The 14,977-nt window shown below is 32.4% G+C and overlaps 2 protein-coding genes across 4 annotated transcripts; both read right to left on the bottom strand.

The window, feature by feature from the left end:
- On the bottom strand, window positions 1-3,891 carry LOC120072906 (putative protein S-acyltransferase 1). Its single transcript, XM_039025436.2, has 6 exons — window positions 3,206-3,891; window positions 1,983-2,162; window positions 1,591-1,896; window positions 969-1,190; window positions 288-749; window positions 1-127 (listed from the first exon to the last, which is right to left on the bottom strand). Exons 1-5 carry the CDS (start codon window positions 3,308-3,310, stop codon window positions 333-335), a joined length of 1,230 nt encoding a protein of 409 aa, XP_038881364.1. The 5' UTR covers window positions 3,311-3,891; the 3' UTR covers window positions 1-127; window positions 288-332.
- Window positions 3,892-7,202: 3,311 nt separating this feature from the next.
- Window positions 7,203-12,055, bottom strand: LOC120072888 (histone-lysine N-methyltransferase, H3 lysine-9 specific SUVH1-like). 3 transcript variants are annotated; one of them, XM_039025417.2, is made up of 3 exons: window positions 11,849-12,055; window positions 8,637-11,027; window positions 7,203-7,585 (listed from the first exon to the last, which is right to left on the bottom strand). In XM_039025417.2, the coding sequence occupies exon 2, from the start codon at window positions 10,842-10,844 to the stop codon at window positions 8,700-8,702; it is 2,145 nt and encodes a 714-aa protein (XP_038881345.1). In that variant the 5' UTR covers window positions 10,845-11,027; window positions 11,849-12,055; the 3' UTR covers window positions 7,203-7,585; window positions 8,637-8,699. The 3 variants fall into 3 exon arrangements, with proteins under 3 accessions (XP_038881345.1, XP_038881347.1, XP_038881346.1); XM_039025419.2 differs by having other exon boundaries at window positions 8,596-11,027; window positions 11,849-11,985; XM_039025418.2 differs by lacking the exon at window positions 11,849-12,055 and adding an exon at window positions 11,714-11,831.
- Between the last annotated feature and the right edge of the window lie 2,922 nt (window positions 12,056-14,977).

The raw sequence follows: 14,977 nt of genomic DNA on the forward strand, positions 1-14,977 counted from the left end.
TTACAATCATTTCCTCATGAAATCCACTCCCAAATCCGTTTTAGACTTAATCCCTATTCAAAACAAGTCGACTTCAATGCTCAATCCGTCGTCTACTACCACTTCGGAGGAAATATCTCCACGAGACCTGAGAATAACGCATGTGTGCATCAGGAAACTTGAAATGAATTGATCTTATTTGCAGATAATGGCAGTGGATATGGCAAAAAAATGTATAGACCCAAATAACGGACACGACAAGGTTTTCATGATATGTCGAATTTTGCAGCAAAAGCAAGAAGCAATACCTTTGTCTCCAAAAATCTTGGTGGTGATGAGATCGAGTTATAGCACTACTGAGTTCTCTTATCATTCATATCGTTTAACATCGAATTTTGTAAGGCCCGTTCTTGCATAGAAGGGAATGCGTACGCAATATTTCGGTCTACAATGTCCTTTTTCTTTAAATCATCATCAATATCGGTGTAATCCAAATTTTGCAACATATTAGGAAGTTTCATGTTAGCATCCTTGGGAAACATCATGTCCATTTCTATGTCAAATTTATCCTTTGAGATGATGAAGCCTCTATTGGTTGAAGAAGCACTGTATTGTAGGCTGGCATCTTCATCTTCTGCCACCCATGCTCGGAAATCAATCATTGAGGGAGGAATCTTAGACCAGAAAACATCCTTGAGATTTCCCACAAGCCCTTTGGTAAAGGGGTTGGCCTTCTTATCATAGCGATAACGAAAATTTTCATACGTTGTCTGCAAAAGATTAACCGTCAAGATGCAATCAATAATAGTTCGTTAGGTACGCAGATGCTTTCAGAAATCACAGATACGAAGCTCTACCTGGTTGGTACACATTAGATAAATATGGTAAATACTGGTGTTATATGTAAAAATATAAAATATAAAGCTTTCAGAAATCACAGATAGAAAACGGTAAATACAGGTGTTATATGTAAAAATATAAAGCTCTACCTGGTTGGTACACATTAGATAAATATGGAAAACCGTCAGCCCCCCAACGAACCAGACAGATACGAAGCAGTATACAACAAGGACAACTGACAAGATATCATTTGAGATGACAGTCCATACGCTCCCAGTTTGTCGAACAATGGTAATCCACGAAAATGTGAAGACGTATATACACAAAATGGTAGATGTTGATATGAACATGATGAAAAATCGATAATTTCTCTGCAACGAAATGAAAATAAAGAAAATGTTATTTTCAATGCAAGAAAACATATTTAAACTAGCATGTTTAAGCTGCTGTTTGATGTGCTCTCACAAACAGTTGAAGAACTCCGTGTTTAAGTAGCAGAAAGTAGTCTTAGGATATAGAAAAACGATATCTGAATCAAACGGAAAATAACTAGCTTCAATCAGCAAGCCTTGTACAAATTTGAACTGCTACCTCAAATCATTGCAAACAGACATGTTGACATAAAATTTTAAAAGAATAAGTGAAGATTCAAGTGTTCATTCACATAACGAATGGTTGAGTAGATGGTTGATTATATGGATATCGTGCAATGATGCAGTTATTAATGCTTTTTGCCATAAAAGGGTCATCCCATACTTCAGGATAACTTACCAGCCCAATACACTGACCTACCCACGGGCAGTGGTGATCGAACTTCTGAACACAATTGTTGCAAATAGAGCAATGAGAAGCCCGTGGTGGACGATACAAAAGGCAAGTGTCACAAAACTTCACTTTCACCGAGTATCCATTGATCGTTATATCCTTTATTCGGGGTATTTTCAGATTAGGCGTCTTGTGATTGACCCACTCCATAGAAGGGGTGGTCATGTCTACTTCATCTGAGTCAGGTGGCCTCGAGTTTCTTGGAATGATCCCGGGATCTCTACCAGAAGTCAAGAAGAGAAAAAGAAAATCCTGCACAACCAACTTACTGATCAGGTTTAATCCATCAGTTGTTGAAAAGTTTAAATTAGACAAGGAAAAGTCAGCCTTTCACAAACCAAAAATGTAAGAACCAATCCTCCAATCAGTGCAGGGAAGTGAAAAGGTTGATTAGCACTACGGACTGCCACTAGCATTCGTATGCAGAATGTTATTGCAGGACCACCAATTAAAAAGGATGTTAAAAAGAGTGACGTCCCGTCTTGACCAAAAACTAATCTCCCACCACATAAGAATTTCTAGCAGACAAAAGAGTATGCATCAGTACCAGAATCAGCACCGCCTTAAACAGCAAAAACTTATAAGATACTGGAATGAAGGATCCTTTCTATTAACAAGCATACATTCATAATGATAACTTCTTTCAATAACATTGGAAACTACCAAATTTAATAAATATCTACAAAGGATACGCGCTAAACAATGACTGCATTAGATTCAAAAAGTACAAGGGAAAATAGCACCAATTTGGGGGGTGGAATAGATAGACAGATAATGACTGCATATATGATAAATTATCTCACCCAATCATAGTAAATAGATTATTTAATATAACAAAGGTTCAATCAGTTGAATCCATAGAATTGAGGATATCCCATGATTACCAAGGGAGACCCCTACAACAGATATGCATTAAACTTGGATTCATAAACTAAAAGGACCAAGTAGCTTATTAAAGAATTAAGAAAAAAAAAAAGGTAGAGAGATAATGAATGCATCTATTACCCTGCGCAAGGTAAATTACAGAGAACAAATATTTTTAAATAACAAAAGTTCAAACTATTGAATTCAATGAATTGAGGATAAATCATGATGATCGAGGAAGATCTTCATAACTGATACTAACACCAAATTAAGATGAAAAAAGAAAAGGAAAGAAAGAGAGATAATGGATGCAGCTATTACCTCACCATGTAGCTAACTAGAGGAAATAGGATGATTACTATATCAAAAGATAAAGAAAAAGAAAAGGTTCACCAAGGGGGATCCTTAAAACCCAATGGCTGCATTATATTCAAAAGCTAAAAGGGAAAATAATCTCACCCAGGTAGCTAACTATAGTAAACAAATTATCAAATATAAGAAAAGTGCAAAAGAATTTAACAGTGATTAAGGGAGATCTAAATAACATTACAGATTAAACCCAATGGCTGCATTGGATTAAAAAACAAATGGGTATAACATATTAACAAAGAAACCAGAGAACAGAGAAATTCATAAGAGAAAAATTCTCAAACAGTTGAAAGGCATGTGAATACAAGAGGAACAGAGAGAAACTTACATTGTTTCCTTTCCAAACATGGTAGAGCCTCCTTTCAGCTGGTTTTTGAGGAGCAATATGAATGGCATTAGAGGGAGAACCATCCCAGCCCGGTTCTTCGTTCATTTCTAAAGGAAATTATTTCGTTTGTTTGATGTAAAACACAAAATCTCAGGGTGTTCGTGATAATGATACACAGACACCCACATTAAACAGACAATTTTTTATTTTATTTTATTTTTGCCCCAAATGCTTTCAATTTTCCTCTTCAAATCTATGAAAGAACGACATGGGTTTTCAATTTCCAACAAAAATCGTTCAAAATCAAATCAACCCCAGAAAATTTTCAAACCCAGATCGATCTTACAATGGAAAAACAAAAACAAAAACAAAATTCCCCCTTCTCGTCCTCCTTTCTCTGTCCCTAGGTCTGAAGTTTTTTGTGTTGTTCTTCCCTTTTCTCTCTCTCTAACCAACTCGGTGGCTGAGATTCTCTAACAATTCCCTAGTTATTGCGAGGTTTCCGCCGCGAAACCTCTCATGACAGGGAGAGAAGGGAAGAGAGAGAGATAAGGGAAGAGAGAGAGAGAGAGGTGTAGAATAATAGTTTTGTTGAAGGTAAAAAGCAGAGGGCAATTGGTTTTGATGCTTCGCCGTGCAGCGTTTTCCGTTGGGATTTGGATGGATCGTGCTTGCATTTGTTGCATTACCCGCGCAAAACCATTTCTTCTATAATATATACATATTTTAGTTACATTGCAACTTTTTATATATATATTTAAATTGGTTCCCACCTCTCGTGAAAAATTTTATTTTAAATCCTATAAGGTTTAAATCCTATTTTAGTCCTCAATTTTAAGTTTTATTCTATTTTGATACTTTTATAAACGTTTTTTTTGCTCTTAAAATTTTAACGATAAAATTGTATCTAGCACGGATTGAATAAGATGAAGTGAAATAAAATGTTGACAACCAACGCACCAAAATAATGAACAGCCAAAATTTTGAATGCACTTTTGTTTTACCATCTAATTCAAAATTGAAATCCTAGAATTTTTTAGCATTGACTTATTTATTTGGTAGTTTAGTCATCCAAAAATACAAATCATCTCACTATTATGTTTAAGAGTCGACAACATCTTAATAGCAAGGACCAAAAGCACTCTTTAAAAACTTAAGGACTAGAATGAATGCTTCTTATAGTTTAGGAACTAAAATAGAACCGGATTTAAAGTTCAAAAATTAAAATAAGATTTAAATTGAAAATAAATATGCAACTTCAATTCATTGGTTGCTATGAGAGTAATATTGGAGAATTATGTGGGGTCTCAATAAGTAAATAATAAATTAATTTATAATTTAATGACTTGTCAAATTATGATGAAATATACCTCATTGAATGATTATTTCAATAGTTATTAATTTTTGAAGTTGTCATCAAGGATAACACACTAAAATAGAATCGAACCAAAAAGTTAATTTTTATTAAAGCCTTGGACGTTAGATTTAAAATTATAAGGAAACCATCAATTTCGGTTAGATTCCGTTATATATATATATATATATATATTTAGTAGAATATTAGCAGGTTAATTCAATTTGGTTTGATATATATCTAAAATCAAAATTTTATAATCGTTTCAGTTTGGTTACCAAACCGAACTCTGAACATCCCTAGATCCTAATGATTGCGTTACAGTTAAATTTATTTGAACTATAAAAAATTTAAGCCTTTGAGTTTTGAAGTATTTGCTAAGTTATAAATTTAATACATAAGCTTGGGCGATTGAATTTATTAACTTTAAATTTTCAAGTTCACATAAATTCGAATACATGTGAATTAGATATTTGAACTAAAACATTTTAGTCTATCGTATAATGTATTAACCAATTAAACTATACCCAAATTCTTTTAGTTCAACAATATATAGGTTAAAAATTGAAAGTTATAATATCTCAACTGCTTTTTTTTTTATTTCTTTTTGTATCGAAGTTGTAATATCTCGCTTGTTGTCCTGCTATTGTCCCTAGTTGTGGGGTTTTGGTTTCTTTTCTTTAGTTTTTTTCCGGGTGATTTTGGCTTTATTTTGATATTGTTGTCATGTCTTTGCTTGTACTTTGTTGCTTTGATACCTTAATCCCAGGATGTGGGTTCCCCTTGTCGTTGTATAATAATATCACCTATTCTAAAAAAGAAAATGTAATATCTCAAAGAGTTGAGTTATAGTTAGGTATTCAAGTTAATGATTTTTGAAAATCCATGTCATTAACACTAATAATAGAACTTAATGCCTATACGTCAAGTTTATTAGATAAGTATCATTGATGTAGAACAAAAAATAGAAGTTTGGAGTCAGCTAGAGAACTAGATCAACTAAACCAGTTCATCCATTTATCATTTTCACACATTTTAATGTGTTTGATGGGATAAATAAAGTCCGTCGGATAATTATTTCGTTTTCTATTTTTGGTTTTTGAAAATTAATCATATTTTCTGTTTATTTCTCGATTCGCATCTTTCTTGATTACAATAATTAAATTTTTAGCCAAATTCTAAAAACAAAAACAAATTTTTAAGGCCTCATTTAATAGTCATTTAGTTTTTAGTTTTTTATTTTTGAAAATTAAATCTATTGACATTACTTCTACCTCTAAATTTTTTCCTATATTATCTACTTACCAATGGTTTAAAAAACCAAGCCAAATTTTAGATCTGTTTGGTAAATATTTCATTTTTTGTTTTTGGTTTCTAAAAATTAAGTCCATTTTTTAATGGATAAATTTTTAGCCAAACTATAAAAACAAAACAAGTTTTTAAAAGCTATAATCCTGTTTGATAACCATTTGATTTTTTGTTTTTGTTTTTTAAAATTAAGTCTATTTCATTAACGTTTCTTACAATAATTTACATTTTTATTAAGTACAATGGTTAAATTCTTAACCAAATTTCAAAAACAAAAACTATTTTTCGAAAACTATATTTTTTAGTTCTCAAAATTTTACTTGATTTTTTAAACCATTAGAAGGAATTTGAAAGTTAGTTTGCAAAAACAAAATAATTGCTAAATAAAACCTACTTTTTTTTAGCTTTTAGATTTTAGCTAAATTTTTTAAATCATTGGTATAAGTAGATCACAAAGAAAAAAATTTGATAGTAAAAGTAGTATTGATAGATTTAATTTTAAAAAATAAAATGATTATTAAACAAAACCTTAATATTAAAAACTTTTTTTTTTAAAAAAAAAATTATCTAAGAAAACTAAAAAAAGAAAAAAGTAACATTTTAAAAACTACTCTTTCTTTTTTAAGTATTCAAAATTTGGCATGGTTTATCATATCCTTGATAAAAAAAAATAGATAACAAATAGATAACAAATGAAGAATAAAGTAATAATTATAAACTTAATTTTCAAAAACCAAAAAGAAGTTGCCAACTTCTTTCTAGACTAATAAAAGTAATAACTATTTCCATATCAAGACCTCCAACATGCTTATTGCTTAGACAATGGACAATAGATTGGGCAATTATTGTATTTGAACTTCCAACCTCAATGTCAGTTACCACAAAACTATACTTATTTTGACTTGTTGGATCTTAATACCAAATCCAATAAGCTCGTCGATAATAGAAATGATCGTTCATCTAATATTCCATTCAATCACACCAAATCAAAATGAGTACGTTACAATAGAGAATCAAACCAAAAGAATGGGATATTTTCATCTACACAATTGATCTTCATCTTCACAAGATCCATGTTCTCATCGTCATCAATCCTTGAACCTTCTCACCTTCACAGTTTTATCAACCTAAGACCAATACCAATGGCCTAGATATTCAAGCAAGGATGCTCACTCTTGTAAACATTCAAATCCACTAAAGGTTCAAAAACAAATGAATGCAGGTATAATATCAGCAATTAATTAGATATAAAAGGACATATTTCAACATATCTCAGTATGAAAGCACATCAAATTAAGATGACCAGTAAAATCAAATTGTGAGCCACAATTGATGTGTTGAATAAAAGGCAGGGCAATCAGCCATGCATTTAGGAGGAAAAGGGAAAAAAAAAACAGTATCAGTTGCTGATAATGAATAGAAACCCTGTCATTTTCTTCCCACATTCAAGAAGAGCATCCATGGCATGTGCTTAGCATCATCTAACTCACATTGAGAAGAAGATGCAGCTAGATCATAAACGAACTACAGCATCTAGCTAAAGGAACAAACAAAAGAGCAGGCTACATCATTAATATGTATTTTACAGCTTACAACAAGAGAGGAAAATTTGGGCATCCGTGAGAGAACTTGGTCGATACTGCTGCAGCGACAAGACAACAAACCGAATGCCTGGAATTGTTACATATGCTGAAGTGTCTGTCATTTCTTGATTTCATCTGGGCATCAAAGATGACAATAAGGCGTGGTGATGAAACCGAAACAAACATGACTATCTATTTGGTACATTAAACATAGCTAGTGTTTTCAAAAGCTCAATGCACAATAAAGCACAAAGGGCTTCAGCGCAACACGAAAAAATTTCTTTAGTTAATAAATTGGAAAAACCAAATTATTACTATTCTTTAAACATAATGAAAAATTCTAATGGCCAGGGCTTTGAGGCTTGGGACTTCACATTAACAAAAGGCACGCGCCTGAGGTGACCTTATTTTGTGAGCCTTGCTTTAGCGCCAGACCTGCGCCTTGAGCCTATGCACACGCCTGGGACTTCTTGAAGATAGCTGCTATATTCGACTACTTTCAATGTTCACTTCATACCACCACCACCATTTTTTTAATAATAATTCGGTATCACAAACCCCACTCCTTTCTTACATTATGCTCATGGCCCCTCAACCTACAAGCCCGGAGAGACTTCACCGCACTCCTTCCTTATAGGACTCCCAGACCTAGAACAACCCTGAAGGGTATCTCTAAATATCCAAGCGGTCACTACTAGTGTTGCCCCAAGTTGATCCCACGATTTCAAAACATGAAATGTTTGACTGCCAGATTAAATCCAAACCACAATATACTGCTATCTACAAGACCATGGAATGAGATCGATGCAAGCAAAGCACTACACTGAGCTGTATCATCATTCTAGAACCTACATACAACAAATCCTCTACAGCATGCAAGTTTGCCCAAGCTAACTCAACAAACCAACTCAAATATAAATTTAGCTCCCTCTATTTATAAGGCCCGAAGAAATTGGTATTATTGTTTTACCTACAATCTAAAAGGTCAATATCAGTGGGTTAACATCAGATAAATATATTCTTAAGAGCATAAGCAGTAAAATACTATCTAGCAGCCTCTTCCTTTTTTCATTTTTTCCCCCTTCTTTCTAACATTTGAACAAAAGAACAAAGCAACAGGAAACAGGCAAGAAATCCATCTATACCTCCACACGCAAGTAGCAAACGAAGAGTTGAAAGCTCTAACCTTATTTCAAAGAGCACATGTCAGGTGATTCATCCCTACTTAAATACACCTTTTGACAAAGCACTAACAAAAATAGCCTCTACATTTTATAGACCCACAGAGGCAATTGATCTTCCTTCCATCAGCACTCTCGGGTGGTATTATTCCATAATCATACGTCAACTCCATCATGGGAGGTATATGCCTGATTGCATGAAAGGCAATATGGACATCATGCTCACCTTTATTTTCCCGTACAATTGGCTTCCAGTATACATTTGGAGAGCAACTATGGTTCATAAAACGAGCAACATTGCCAGCGTTTTTTGCACTAATAACTAGGGAAAACGGGAGCCTTGGAGGCCCATCAGAATCACCAGACATAACTTCAAGGTTTGGATAAGAACGTGTAGCATCAAAGATATAACCATCTTCATTGTCCCGTACAGAGTCCTTAGCCTTTGAACTATCGATGACTTCCCCAGCATATTGGCAGATAAACGCTCCAGCACGAATGGGATCCCAAGACCTTAGTCCCCAGCCTTTACCTTTAGTTCTGAATACCTCCAGGCGGAATTTGAGACCTCCTTGGGACACACGATTCCTGCAAGTGGGAGGGCATTGACATGAGGCTCCACATTCATATATCATAGACAGTTGACTTGCAAGAACCCCATTTGAACTATAGGGGAGATATCCACCATTTTTCTGCATGCAAGGGCAATTGATATTGCCTGGAAGGCATCCACCAACACAGTTACAGCCAGCTGAAGGTTCCATCGAGTATACTGGTTTTAAATATTTGAGACCAGCATAATATGTGAAATATGCAGGGCCCTTCTCGTCATCAACATCATTAACAAGTGAGACGGGTAGACTTTCTGCACCAGAAGCCAGATCTGGTATTATGACCCCAATTCGAGATGCATTTCCATCCTTCCATTGTTGGACTAATTTCCAATTCAAAAATGCTTCCCGCTGTCCAGGTAATCGCACCAATTTGTATTTAAATACATTGCAGCCAGATTTGCCTTTCTCAACCCATGACTCTTGGATTTTATAAAGACCATCATAAACATAGATCTTCCCCGTTGGGTTACTAAAATCTCTTACCCCTCGAATAACTCTAACATCATTTCCACGATGCAAGCTCTTCTCTAGGGCAAGATTACCCCTTTCAAGCTTTTGATCTATTGATTCCTTATCCTTTCTGTTCACTCCACCCTGGCCACTGTAGATTAAGACATCTGCATCATTTGTATCATCCTCATACCCACCAGATGAGACGATGCTAACTGCAACCGGTTCTTCATCTTGACTGACCTTTAAACCCATGTAGTCAATCCCAGCCATAGATGGAGCATGCAACCCAACCAGGCACAATTCCATCCTGAAAAAGAAGATATCACCAACTTCCACACCAGGAACAGTTCCAATCCTTTTATTGATATTTGTCCGAACCCCTTTGGTCATCAGAAATGCACCTGTTTTAAGATCTGGACGCCTTATATTTCCAGGCATCGGTTCCTTAGACTCTTCAACTTGTGAAATTCTTCTCCTTAGCAGATCAAATACCATGAGTACGCACGAAACTGCTTCAATGCTACCATGAGCTTGTCGATTTGAATCTAGCACCGAAAGGTTGTAGGATGAAACCATATCATTGAGCATTGCATCAATATCAATATCTGATGTAAAATTGATGTCCTGGCCATTCCTTGTCTTCTTCTTCGCCTTGTTTTTCCTTCCCACTTTACTTGAATCTTCTCCATCATTCACAACCATGCCATAATACTGAGAATTATCATTTTGACCATCACTATACCCATCTTGTAACTGGGCACGACTTCGGGTATTTTTTCGGGTGCCAGTATTTGGTGTTGAAGTACCCTCAGTTGGTGTCCTGAATGAAGATATTGGAACTGCAGTTGATATAGGACTATTGAGGCCAAAAGATGCATTAGTATTTGTTGTTCCACCTGGTGTCTGTTGGTTTTGGTCATTTGGTGAAAAGAAGAAGGGATAGAATGGAGCAACCCCAGGTGGGAAAGGACCAGAAGGACCAGCACACACAAACGGGGCAGCACCTTGAGGAGTTGAAAAAGATGACACATTTTGTGCTGATGGGAATACTGGAACTAGTTGGCGCAACGGTTTTACATTCAATACCTTAGATTTGTCTAATGATCCAGCAACGGGAATGGAATCCTGATCCAAATGTTGTTCCATTGAAACTCTCTCACAATACAGAAATAAAATATTACAAATGGAAGTTTCCACAGTAAAACACTCTGTACATTATTTCCAAAACTACAATCTAAAAGGAACAACTCCCAATCAAACTCTTTTTGGCTATCATTCTCCAAAACTATCCTCCTAGTAGCTGATGAGCGTAATTATATAGCTTGAAATCTGAAAAACACAACAAACAATTACTATTCTGCAAAGAGAAGACAGGGTGAACACAGTGGCATTAGAAATATGAAAATTATCATTCTTTTAGAAAAAAAGAACTATGGATTACTCACCAACTGTACAGCTTATTATTTACATACCAATCCAAAGAGAACTAATATAGAAGAAACCGAGTGTACATCAAATATAATGAGAAAAGGTTCCCGCAACATGCAAGTGAAAAAGCAATGTTTTTGGGTTACCTTAACTCAGTGTAATCAGTCAAGGAGAGATTCCAAATCCCTCTTTGCAGCTTTTAACTTAGAAAAGGAGTCCAAAATCTTTGGATATAATACAACTAGGAAAATTCTCTTTCCAAATCTCTTGTAATTTCAATTATTCTTCAACCCCAAATGATCAGAGTCATTTTGAAACCCCTTTACAGAAGGATTTCCTCGTATCTTTCAATCAAGAACAAACAAGAACAAAAATAAAGCGGAATTGGGTAGCTTTAAGCTACTTGTAACTGACAAACAAAGAAAAAAAAGGAAAAGGAGAAACGTCTCAACTTCCTTCAATTACCCTCAATGTTCTTCCTAACAAACAAACAAACAGAAACAAAAAAAAATTCACAAAGGAAAACAATCATGCGATCTAGAAAGCCAAAAAATCAAAATGAAAACAGAAGAGAGGGAAAACCCTACTTTTGAAACAGGGAAAGCATGGAAATGTGGTCAGATCAAAGCCAAAAACACGGAAGAAAATCACAGATCAAAGAAAAACAAAGAAGAAACGAAAATCAAGAAGCCATTAGTCGAAAGAAATCTGAAAAATTTTACCAAATTCGTTGCGATTTTAACCCTCTGAAAATCTCCAAAAACCCTCCGTTTGAACATGCGGGAATTTCTCTGTTTGTCCTCTTGGGGGAGTTTTTGAGTTTTGAGTTTTTTCTATCCCGAGCAAATAACGTTTTCTGTTTAATTGTTTTGTTTTTTTATGATTCCTCACCAGCCGTTCGATCATTTGATCGTGGGAAATCATCCAACGGTTCAAATGTGTTTCGGAAGCATATTTGTAGTTACTGTGGCGGGCCCCAACCCCACTTAAATGACAAAAAAGTAGTGAGAGAGATGACGTGTCATGATCTTGTAAGATCCATAATGTGAGATTGACCGTACCTGATCGACAGCTTGTTCAGGGATCTAACTTGTAACTGGGCCGAAATTGTTCGGCCCATTATATCTTACTCACGTGTACTAGTCAAACCATGTATATACTTTCATTATTTGTAAAAAAAAATTCAATAAAATATTAAAATACCAACAAATATTAAATATAATATAAATAATAATCCTTTTAACTTGTTTAAGAAATGCAAATGGTTTGTTTGTTAATTAATTTTTTTTTTTGTTTTTATAACTTTTTTATAAATTTATATTTGCGTCGATATTGTTTTGATATTTCTGCCAATACTACTATAAAATTAAGACATCGATATTTTAAATATTTTATCTTAGTCTATTTTGTTTTCATTTTTAAAAAAAATATTTTTTTTTATCGTATGTTATAGACTATTTTAGACCAAATGAAAGAAATGTAAAAAAACAAGAGAGAGCAACGATGCTTTAAATTAAAGAGAAAAGTCCAAAGCAAGATAAGGTTTGGATGTAGAAGTAAGAAGTGACATGGGTCGAAGTCGAAGCCACAGGACCGACCCAAAAAACATGCCCACAAATGATTGTAGTGCGAGATCCAACCCAAAAAAGAAAATCCAGATGAGGAGATAGCTCGAAAACCCTAAAGAAAGAGGTTAGGTCATAAAACTTTATAAATAGATGACAAATATTCTAAGGTAAGTCAACTTACTCAAATCTTTCACTTGCTATATAGCCTTACTTGCTAACTTAAGCAATAAAGCTTGTGTGAATCTCTCATTCAATCAACAACATAATTTCACGATTTGTTCTATATTTAATCTATATACTTTCAAATATGTAAATTTAATCTCTAGTACTCACAAAAAATCTTAAAAATTGTTTGTAATGTTGTTTTCTTTTATTAGCCTTCCCACAATAAATTTAAAAATATTTGAGAATAAGATTTTTGGAAAATAAATGTGTTTTGTTCTACGTAAAATCCTATCAAGTTTTTTCACAATAATAAATAATGCTTATGTCTGTTCTTATAGAATTAATGTTTTAAATCTTACAAATTATTAAAAACATTACTATAAGATTATCAAAATTAATTCCAGAAAGATGTAGGTAAGCTTTTTAGAAAATGATACAAATAGTTAGTTAGTAGATTAAAATATCATTTTAGTCATTATACTTTGAATTTCATTTAATTTAATCTAAATATTTTAAATCGTCCAAATTAGTTATTATATTATCAATAATTCCTCAATTTAGCCTTTTATTTTTAAAGAGAACTTTTAAATTTAGTTACGGTACCTCTTTAAATAATCTTAAATTTAATCATTGTATTTTAAATAAATCTTGAATTCAATCGTTTTTAATAGAAATTTGTTAAATGGTAACAATAATTTTTCTCAAAAATGATACCATGTGAATATATTTTCAAAATTTATAAAAACTAATTTTGATTTTTAAAAAATCAATAATGAATTAAATTTAAGATTTACCAAAAGTATATTAACTTAATTCGGATACTTTGTATATGTGACTAAAATAGAATTAAGGGGCCGTTTGGTTTAAGTTTTAAAGATACCCAAAAATTAAGTATGTTGGGAATAGAAAACTTGGGAATAAGATTGCTAGGAATTAAGGATGACTATATTTTGTTGTACATGCAAATGTTATCAAAATTTTATGGTAACAAATTAGTTTTATATTTTATTTATAAAATTAATCATGGACACCTCTACAAAATTTTGATAGATCAATTGATAAACAATTAAATCAAATTCAAAGTCTGGAGCAAAATTAATTATTTGACAATTAAATAATAATATTAATTAAATTAATAATTATAAATATTTGTAAAATGAGTAATTTATAATTAAAATTACTTGATTACGTAATTTGTGGATTTATATAAATATGATGTATTAATTAATAAAACAATCAAAATCAGTTTAAAAGAATAAATATAATATTTTGTGATTAAAAAATAATTAATTATAATAATTAATCAACGATAAAGTAATTATAATTATTAAAAAATAATCTCATAAAATATTAATCATAATGATAATTAATTAACTACATATATAATTTATAAATAAATTAATAGTACTAATGTATCGGTTCTTTACTGTTTATTATATAATTAATTTATTTATTTATGAATCTAGAGTAATTAAATTCAAATATTATAATTTAAAATTTAATATATTTTTCTAAAATATAAATTAAATATTTATATATTAATTAATTCTAATAATATAAAATAAAAAATAAATTCATGTATTAAAATGAGAGAAAGTGTACATTAAGAAAACTCATACTTTTGGATAGGTAGCATCCATGGATATAAGGAATGCATGACTTCAAACTTGTGTGTATCTCTTACCCATTTCTATCCTTATTCCTATTCCATTTCTCTCAATCCAAACGCTTCCTAAATCTAGAGTAGAATACCTAAAATGACGTTTCACTTTAATTGATAATGAATATAATGAATAAAAATGAATTCTTATACTAAAAAAAATCCTTATAATAAATGAATAATAATGGTAATAATTTTTTTTTAGAATAGAATAATGGTAATAAATTGATTATATATTAATATTAATCAATGAATTAATATTTTCAGAATTGATTGCATCAGTTATTATTAAAATAATACCCGTTTTTGTGAAGAAAATAATACCGGTTTATGATGTCACTTTATAAACAAGTTTTTGGGAACTAATCCCTAGATTTTTAGTCTAATTTCAATTTAGTTTCTTAGTTTCACAATGTTACATTTTTAATTCTTAAGCTTTAAGTTTTATTTCAATTTAA

This window comes from Benincasa hispida, unplaced genomic scaffold (genome assembly GCF_027475165.1).
Source record: "Benincasa hispida cultivar pf3 unplaced genomic scaffold, pf3_genome.v1.1 HicScf1113, whole genome shotgun sequence".
NCBI lineage: Eukaryota > Viridiplantae > Streptophyta > Magnoliopsida > Cucurbitales > Cucurbitaceae > Benincasa > Benincasa hispida.